General features: G+C 39.6%; 1 protein-coding gene across 1 annotated transcript in view; it reads left to right on the top strand.

Annotated features, from left to right (window-relative positions):
• Positions 1-550: 550 nt before the first annotated feature.
• The window catches only part of LOC119955546 (proteasome subunit beta type-7-like), a 70047-nt gene continuing 60156 nt past the window's right edge, over positions 551-10441 (top strand). The window contains exons 1-3 of the mRNA XM_038781822.1: positions 551-688; positions 2737-2877; positions 8849-8964. Of these exons, the coding sequence (XP_038637750.1) occupies positions 633-688; positions 2737-2877; positions 8849-8964 (313 nt within the window). The 5' untranslated portion in view covers positions 551-632. The remainder of the gene's footprint in view (positions 689-2736; positions 2878-8848; positions 8965-10441) is intronic.

Raw genomic sequence — 10441 nt, 5'->3', positions numbered from 1 at the left:
CCCTGACTCGTGGCGACTGTCATAATTTTACTGGTGTTGTCTGCCTCACTCAAAGATCATAGTTGTGTGAAATGTGTAATTTATATAGAGTCATGCCAAAATGGCCATTTTTTTTTTTGCAAAGTGGTTAACTTCTCTGAAAGACTTGAGTAAACCACACAGATGTTACAATTTTGTTTTAAGGAGCACGATCATGAAAAGACTTGTTTTAAACTGCACTGTTACATCTTCAGATCTATGACTTGTGAACTTTGTTTTGTCTTTTGAACTGAGGGTCATTAATTAACACCAATTTTTGGTGTAAGCCAACACAATCTCTTCATGCCAGTCTTACATTGGTTTAATTTCAAGCAGTTAGAACTTAACATTGGTTACTTTCCTACATAGAGCTATAAATAAACCACATCATTGCGGGACATGGCTCATACTTTTCAAAGCCTTAAAATAAATCAGAAATTTACTTTGTGGAAAGTAGCTTCATTACACTCAGTGGGTAAATTATTAATTTAAGTAAAATAGCTTTTAAATATGCTTTTAGAATATTCTGTTCAAGCAAACAATCTCAATTATTTTTTACCCTTTTCTTTAAGGATGGAGTAATCCTGGGTGCTGATACAAGAGCAACTGAAGGCATGATTGTTGCTGATAAAAACTGCGCCAAGATTCACTACATTGCTCCCAATATTTAGTAAGTAATAAATTGAACCATAGAAAAGTTATTCTGCACAGGAAGAGGCCAATCCCCCAATCATATCTGTACTGGCCGAAAACTTAATAACCAGCTGCCTATTCTAATCCCATCTTCCGGTACCTGCTGCAGGTTGCAGCACCTCAGGTGCACATCCAGGTACCTTTTTAAATGAGTTGAAGGTTTCTGTCTCCATCAGCAAACCAGGCGGCACATTCCAAACACCCGTTACCTACTGGATGAAGAGGTGTGTCCTTGTGTTCCCTCTAATCCTTATACCAATGACCGTAAGCCTTTGACCCCTGGTAATTCTATCTATCTAAATCCTTCATAATCTTGCACCTCAATTAAGTCACACCACAGCCTCCTTTGTTTTAAGGAAACCAACCCTAGCCTCTGCAAGCTTTTTTCATGGCTGCAAGTTTCAAACCTTGCCAAATTTCATGTACATCTCGTCTGTACTCTCTCCAGTGCAATCTCCTTTCTGCAACATGTCGACCAGAACTGTACACCAGTTCCAGCTGTTGCTAACCAGCGTTTTATGCAGTTCTAGCATTAAATTCTTAATTTTGTAGTCAATACCGTGACCAACGAAGAAAAAACATTCCATATGCTTTCTTGCCACTTTCTCCACCTGCCTTGCCAGCTATAAAAGGTGTTGCATATTTAAAAGCCTAATCACTAGTGGGACCCTACGGCTAGAATTCAAATTAGTTATCACACAGATTGAATGCCTCGGAAAACATGACAGACCTTCCCAAATGTTGTTATCTTGCAAATGTTAAAGTCTTACTTAGAATTGGGTGAGAAAGCTTAGATCTGATGTCAAGCGAGAAAATGCTGTTTAAGGAAAAATATACAGCAGGGAATCAACTTCTGTAAAGTGAAAATCGAGGTTGTGATGTTTTGATTGTGAAACCTTTCTAGATTGTAGAAATCATAGAATTGCTACCGTGCAGAAGGAAGCCCATTGTGTCTGCACCTACCCTCTGAAAGAGCACCCTCACCAGTCTCCCACCCTATCCCTGCAATCCCATAACCCCACCTAATCTGCACATCCCTGGACACTAAGGGAAAACTTAGCATAGCCAATCTACCCAACCTGCACATCTTTGGACTGTGGGAGGAAACCCACGCCTGATTCACTGAGAGATCAAAATCTATTGATCTCTGTTTTTAAAATATACTGAATGACGGAGCATTCCCAACCCTCTGAAATAAAAAAAATTTCAAAGATACACAACACTTTGAAGTAAATACATTTTTCCTCATCAGTCTTAAATGACCAATGGCTTATCTTTGGTCTGTGCATGCCCCAGACAGGGAAATAACAACTCAACATGGGCACTCTTACTTAATTAAGATAAATTCAGAAAAGTATGACATAATGGACCTGAATTACATTGGCAAATATTAGTGGGTCCAATTATCCAACAGCCTTAACCCTGCTTCACTTAGTCCTTGAATCCTTGCGTCCAACGTCATGAAGATGGGCTGGTAGTACTCTTATTTGAGTCAGGAAGGCTATAGGTTGAAGACGCAGTCCAGAGTTTTGAGAACATAACCCAGCTTGATACTTTAGTGGAGTTACTCTGTTGGAGTGTTGCCTTGGGCGTGACATTAAACTGAGGCCTTAACTGCCTTCTCAGGTGAGAGCAAAATACTCCGAGTCACTAGTTGAGGAAGACTAAGGGATTATCCTGTGTTTCATGGTTCCGTATTTATCCTGCAATTTATATCACTGCAGCAGGGTATCTCACCTTTATTTTGCTGCAAGTGTAAGTTCCTTCCGTTTTTTTTCTTTTCTGTCTTACTGTCTTTTTTCTTTTTTTTTTTGCGTTCTTTCTCTTCCTATCCATCTACTAGGTGGCTCAATGTGGTATATTTTTAAAGTCTCTCTCACTACTGACACCATTCACCATGTATAATAAAACATATTAATTAACTGTCTGCGGGTGCTCCCTCTAGCAATTATTAGCAGTTCTTAAAATCATCACCTTTTATTTCACTTATTTCTAACTGGCTGAGATTTCTGCAATTCCCTTTAGTTGCTGTGGTGCTGGTACTGCTGCAGACACCGAGATGACCACTCAACTGATCTCATCCAATCTGGAGCTACATGCTTTATCCACCGGACGCCTTGCACGTGTAGCTACTGCAAATCGTATGCTGAAGCAAATGCTTTTCAGGTAAATAAAACTTGGTGCAATTGCAATTAATGCTTAAATTGCCCCATTTCTTGTAACTTAGAATTCTGCTTTCTAACAGGCTGAGGATTTCTGTAATTCTATTGGGATTTATATGGATTCACCTTAAACTGCTGTTGCTAATTGACAGTCTCCACTTCAGCAGCAATGTGATAAGTATGTAAGCTGCTGCCTCCCAGAGGCTCCAGCACCTCGTTAACAGTGGTTTTCGTAATACTTACAGAAGCAATGGCTACCCTGCCAGCAATACAGATGTTGCTGCTGGAGAGACGCTTAGCCCTGTTGCCTGCTGGCCAATAGGATGATAGTCTTTGACTGCCCATGTAGGCCAGGATGTGTTTTTCTGATCATTAGCCGTAGCATGTTGTAACCCCTAAAACATTGCTGTGGAATCCATTGTGCATTAGAGATGGGGTGGTTTATAGAATGAAATCCTGAGGCAAATGCAGGCTTGTTGATTGTTATTATTCTGTAATACAAGATGCTACTAGACAGTGATTCTCCCTGTGTCTGTGTGGGTTTCACCCCCCACAACCCAAAGATGTGCAGGTTAGGTGGATTGAGTATAGATTATCATAGAATTACAGCGCAGAAGGAGGCCATTTGCCCATCGAGTCTGCACTGGCTCCTGGAAAGAGCACCCTACCAAATGTCAACACTTCCACCCTATCCCAGTAACCCCACCAACACTAAGGGCAATTTTGGACACTAAGGGCAATTTATCATGGCCAATCCACCTAACCTGCACCTCTTTGGACTATGGAGGAAACCGGAGCACCCGGAGGAAACCCACGCACACACGGGGAGGATGTGCAGACTCCACACAGACAGTGACCCAAGCCGGAATCGAACCTGGGGCCCTGGAGCTGTGAAGCAATTGTGCTATCCACAATGCGACCGTGCTGCCCTTAAATTGGCCACACTAAATTGCCCCATAATTGGAAAAAAAATAGTTGGGTACTCGAAATTTATTTTAAAAAGCACTCCACCCAATAAACATTAATTTCTGGCAATCGAGATTGATCATCTCAATGGTTGTTGGGGAAGTCTGACCCAGCTGGATTTCTTGCACATGGTGGCTATTGGGTGAGAGGATGATATGAGAACCAATCACTTATCCTAAGAATGGGCAATATGTACCACTGCAGTTGTACCATTGCCACTTAGATGAGGCTGTACCTCATCACTTCCACTGATGTGCAGGGAATTGTACCGGAGAATTTCAGTTATGTGATTAGTCTTGGTCCAAAAGCAAAATAGTGTGGATGCTGGAAATCTGAAATAGAAACACAAGATCAAGTCACCTCTTGCTCTTCAAACCTATACAAACCTAGCTTTTCCAACTTTTCATCATGAGACAACCCGTCCCATTCCTAGTTTTGGTCCAGTAAACCTTCTCTGAACTGCTTCTAAAGCACTTACATATTTTGTTAAATAAGGAGACCAAATACTGTGCACAATCCTCTAGATGTGGTCTCCACCTATGCCTATAATACAGCTCCCTGTCCTTTTTTCAATTTTTGCATCACAAACTTCACCAGTGATTTATATAAGAAGAACGGTCCCAGCACTGAACCCTGGGGTTATTAATATTCTCACCATGTCATTTGAACAAACATTTATATTTTGCTTTATGTCCCTCATCTAACCCGTACCCACAAGGTTGCATTTCCTTAAATACCATATACCTTGATTGTCTCTTGGTATTTTATCAACCAACTTCTGAAAAATTATACATTCAACATTATTATATCTGTGCAGTCTTTGATTTCCTCCAAGATCCAATTAAATTAGTCAAGTGTGGCCTGCCCTTTACAAACTAATGCTAGCTATACCTGAATATCTGTGCTTTTGGAAGTGTTAATGAACTTTGTCCTATAACTGAGAACAGATTAATTGGCCTATAATTTATTTGTCTTCTACTTTTTTCTTGAGCAGGGCTATACCAATTGCTACCCTCCTAGTGCTTTGGCATGAAAACAGTTTCCAAAAACTATCCAACCAACCTTCCTTACTATTCTGGGATGTGTGGTATATGAGCCTGGTAAAGTTTTTAGTTTTTTTATTTCTTCTTGGGAAGTAAGCAAAATGGAAGAGAACATTTATTTTCATTGCTCAGCTGTATGCGTTCTGATAAGGTGATAATAAACCCTCTTCCAGCATACTACACCAATATATTTTGGGGCCTTATTTGGGGTGTCGGACTTAGCAGAGTTGCAGGTGGCAGATTTTTAGTCTTCGCCTCGATTGCTCTCAGGTGGGTCCTGTTGGGTCGGAGGTCAACATCTGCACCCTGTGCATCGGTATGGCCAGGCGATCTAATGGAATTCTAGTATTTGGAGAAGGTGAAATTTGCTCTGAGGGGGGCGAGTGAGGGGTTCCACAAGAGATGGGGTTTGTTTGTATTGCATTTTGGATAACTGGTTGCTATCTACTGCTTGGGTGGAAGAGTGCGTGTTGGGATTTTGTTTTATTTTGGGTTGGTTTTATTTTGTAAATGTCATGTGTGTTACATATTTAATTGATAAAATATTAAAATTTGAATGAATATATTTTTCAAAAAAAAGATTGAACCATCCTTATGAATATTTATCTATAGGTTGTGACCAATATTCTAATATGACCAATAAATAATGCAACTGTACAACAAACCGGAGATTCTCATCCAGGCTGTGCACAAGTAGACCCCTTTAAGATATTGCACATGGAAGGCCATGCACACAAATTTACAAGGCGTGTGCACTTAAATGAATAGCCATGTACAACAAAATAAAATTAGGATACCTTGGTAGTGATCCATTACATCTTTCTTGGATATTTCTATAGTCCTACTTTCACTTTTCTCTGTAATAAGTTACGCAAAATACTTAGCCTGCATGGCCCCTCTAAATGACCTCCTCCTTTTGATTTTCTTTTCATTTCTTATGCCTTTATATTAGAAAGCTTGGTACTTTCCATTTATATTAACCACAAATTTGCTTTCATATGCTAATTAGCACACCTAATCTTATTTTGATTGTACCTTTAACATTAATATTCCCTTCAGGCTTCCCAAAAGTCCTCACACAGGCCATGCACAAGTTGGCCTTTTAAATTACTATCTGTGCAGAGCCACAAATTTAAACAAATAACCCGTGCACTTGAAAATATCGAAGGGATGGTACAGTGGTTAGCTCTGATGCCTCACAGCACCAGGGAGTCGGGTTTGATTCCAGCCTTCGGTGACTGGAGTTTGCACGTTCTCCCCGTGTCTCCATGGGTTTCATCCAGATGCTCCGGTTTCCTCCCACAGTCCAAAGATGTGCTGGCTATGTGGTTTGGTCATGGTAACATTGCTCTTTAGTGTCCAAAGATGTGCATGCTGGACAGATTGGTCATGATCAATGCGCAGGATTACGGGGATGGGGTGGGGGAGTAGGCCTTGGTAGGGTGCTGTTTCGGAAGGTCGGTGCAGACTCAATGGGCTGAATGGCCTAATGCACTGTTAGAATTCTGGATTCTACGCAGTGTTATTGAATACCTTTTGCATTTTATTCCTCTGTTATTCCCCCATTTCTATTTAATACCTTTTTTTTGAAGAATATATAATGGTGCTGTAAACCACTTTGCTCCCTTTGTTTGCCCCTTTTGCTCCTTGTCAGACTACAATGCATATTGTATTGAAATCTCTCTCACAGTTGGCCTGCAACTTTGTCTGAATGTTTTCCTTTAATCAATTAATCTGGGCTATTTCAGCTCACTGAATTTAGGTAATTTTTAGTTCAATGGCCTTAATTTGAACTTTTATATTCAGTGTACAGATACATACCCAAGTGCTTTGCCTTTGCAATGCTTAAATGTCCTCTTTTTCTAAAAATGATAGTTGTTTTCAGATTCTTTAAAAACTGAATTTAAATTCTGAAGCTTCCTGGTGGAATTTTAAATCACCATTTTTTTTTTGGATAATCAGGTCTCTGGATTATTAGCCCAGTAACATCGCCACTAGATTAAACCCTTTAAACCTGATTTGGCTTTACTTCCTTTAACAGTCATCAATATGCGATTAAATAAACAGTCCTGGATGCATTCAAAGAGCCCTATCCTACTTTGGGCACAGTCTTTTAGCCCAGTTTTTCTTATAATTACTAAGGGCCCCGCAAACCACGTCCATATGTTTTGGTCCCGTCCAAAGCTGGAAGATTACTGGAAGGAGGTTTTTAGGGTAATCTCTAAAATGCCACATGTGAAACTGGACCCCAGGCCCTTGGGAGGCCACATTCGGGGTGTCCGACCAGCCAGGGTTGGAAAGGGTGCGGAGGCAGATGTTGTAGCCTTCGCCTCGTTGATCGCTCGAAGGCGGATCCTGTTGGGATGGAGATCAACCTCTTCACCCTGTGCCCTGGCGTGGCAGGGGGACCTGCTGGAATTCTTGACTCTTGGGACGGTCAAATTTGAACTGAGGGGAAGGATGGAGGGGTTCTACAATTCATGGACGTTATTCATTATGCACTTTCGAGAATTGGATTAAATCGAACATTGGGGGTGTTTGGAGGGTTGGCGAGAGGGGGACTATGTGTTAATGGTGACGATGGGTGATTCCTGTTTCCTCTTTGTTATCTGTTTACGTTAACATGCGGGCTGCTGTTTGGGGGTTTGGTGGGAGGGTGGGATTGTTGTTGATATGGGGATTGACATTGCGTTCATTGCTGATTATTGTTTATTGTTGGGTATAAATTTGGGAGAAAATGTGAAAAAGGAGAATAAAAAATTTTTATATAAAAAAAATAATTGGGCTTTAACTATCACAACTATTACCGTTACATACCTATCTAAATTGTCTACAAATTTTATCTTGGGTTATTTTTTCTCTGTTCTGCTAAATGATCTATAATGTGTTCACTTACAATTTCTTACTGAGAATCACATTAATTCAAACTTTATATGACTGAAATGTTGTATTTAATTATCAAGTGCGTCCATTCAAAATTCTTGTTTTATTTTGGTCATTTTCTTTCCCTTATCATGCGGCTGACCCAATATTTTCTGACCCAGTGCAGTCTATTCATCTATTAAAATTTACTTGTTGGCTCATTGAACATTGAAGAAACTAAGTAACACAAAATAGAAACCTGTTGTTTAAAACCTCTTACCATCAGTTAATTTGAATTCAGAACCGGAAATACTCACTTGAAAGGCAGCACCTGTGGGTAGATTTATGATAATACTTCTGAAATGTTAATTCTGTTTCTCTCTTAGAGATGCTGTGTGACCTGCTGAGTGTTTTCAGCACCTTTAGTTGCAGATTTTCAGTAATCTACAGTATTTTGCTTTTGAATTAAGAGCAGATTGAACTTCAGGTCACTTTTAATTTGTGTTTGGATGAGGGAAAACGTATGTTAGGTTTCAAAATTCAAATGCACCACACTAAACCAAATTGGTAATCTCAATAGCGTCGCAGGCTACGATTGATGTACGGAATATATTGGATGGTAAGATTTGATTTCAGTAGCAGAGCCAGGAAGGAATGCATATTTCTAATTCTCTATGCTAATTCTGATAAATATTGAAACTGAGGGCAAATTATACATGTGTGCCATTTTTGTGTGAGGTATGGGTGGAAAATTTTGATGTTTTGAGTTCTTGTTCTTGGATGAAACAGCAAACTTAGGGCACTCCCCAACAAATTGAGAAAGCTCAAATCTGTGTACCTTCTAGAGGACTTTGGCAGAGTGCCATTGAAAGCCCGTGACCAAGTTCCTTGCCTTTCATTCTTAAGTGCTATGTGTTCAGAAAACAGCTGAATATCATATCAGTGTTGCTGTTGTATTTTCATCCACATTACTTCAGAGCCATTTGCTATCTAGTTGTTGTATATTTTCAGCAGATATGTTAGGTTGAATTGGAATCATCAACTGCCCTCCATGTATGCACTTCTACTAACAAATAAATAATCTGTTCCTCTTTTCTGAATTAGATATCAAGGATACATTGGTGCAGCACTAGTACTTGGTGGAGTAGACTGTACTGGCCCCCATCTGTATAGTATTTATCCACATGGATCAACTGACACATTACCATATGTAACTATGGGTGAGTGATTTTGTTTTAAGATCGCTCAACATTCTTTGCTTGAAAGGAAATAGAAAATTACATTCGGTTACGGTCCGCACATTTTAGAAGGGTCAATTGAATATCATTTTATTGTAACACTATATTTGAGTTAGCACTTTTCATTGGATGCATTGATTTTGAGGTGCTGAGTTAGTTTTAATTTTCCAGAATTCTGTAGATTTTAGAAAGATCACTGCAGATTGGAAGGTAATCTCCCTTGTCAAGAGAGGAGCCAAGAGAGAAAACATGAAACTTTATGGCAGTTAATCTGACATCAGTGGTAAGGAAGATATCAGAATCTGTTATTTGGAGTGGAGTAACAAAGTACTTGGAAAACCATTACAATTGGGCAGAGTCAAAATTGATTTATAAAATGGAAATACGCACTAGACAAATCTGATTTATAGCTTTTTTTGAGAGTTTAATTAACAGAGTAGATAAGGGGAAACCAGTGAATGTAGTGTATTTAGATATTCAAAAAACATTTGATAAGGTATCACATGAGATTATTATACAAAACTAGGATTCATGGGAATAGAGAGAATATATTAGCTTGGTTTGAGAATTCGTTTGGGGACAAAACCGAATGAATAAATGGACCATTTTTGGCTTTGCAGGCTGTAACTAGTGGGGTATAGCAAGGATCAGTGCTATATGGAATTTGTATCAAATACTTGGGTCAGGAGACTGACTAACGTATTTAGGTTTGCTGGCAATACATAGCTAGATGGGGAAATAAGCTGTAGGGAGGACACGGAGGAAGTCTCCAAGGGATATGCACAGGTTAAGTATTTGGGCAAGAATATGGCAGATTAAATACAACAGAGAAATGTGAAATTATCCGCTTCAATAGAAAAATTAGAAAAGCAAGGTTATTTTTAGACATTTAGAGAATAGGGAAACATTGATATCCAGAGGAATCTGGGTGTCCTACTCAAATCCAGAAAGGTAACATGCTGATACAGCAGGTAATTGCTCAAGCAAATGGAACGTACACTACAATCAATTACAGAGGCATTGGCATAAAGGAGTTCTGTTTTAATACAGTTGCATCGAATCTTGTTGAGACCACAGCTGGAGGACTGGTCTCCTTACCTAAGGAAGAAATGTACTCGCCGTAGAGTGAGCGAAACAGAGGTTCACTAAACTGATTCCTGTGAGGGGATTGAGAAGACAGGCCTATATTGCCAAGAATTTAGGAAATGAGAAGTGATATCCTAAGGGGCTAGATAGGGTAAATCCTGGGGGTTTGATTCTCCTTGCTGGAAGGAATAGAACTAGGGATTACAATTTTGGAATACGATTGGCCACTTAGGACTGAGATGAGGAGATACTCCGTGATTGAAAGGGTTGTGAATTTGCATGTACAGTTCTGTTTCTAGACACAAATGCACCCAGCCAATGCAGGAACATCAGATACGTCAACTTATTTTGAAAAATACATAAACTTGTAGTG

The sequence above is a fragment of the Scyliorhinus canicula genome, chromosome 21 (genome assembly GCF_902713615.1).
Source record: "Scyliorhinus canicula chromosome 21, sScyCan1.1, whole genome shotgun sequence".
In the NCBI taxonomy this organism is placed as follows: Eukaryota; Metazoa; Chordata; class Chondrichthyes; order Carcharhiniformes; family Scyliorhinidae; genus Scyliorhinus; species Scyliorhinus canicula.
The sequence above is the reverse complement of the archived record's forward strand: the minus strand, read 5'-3'. Positions and strand labels throughout refer to the sequence as shown.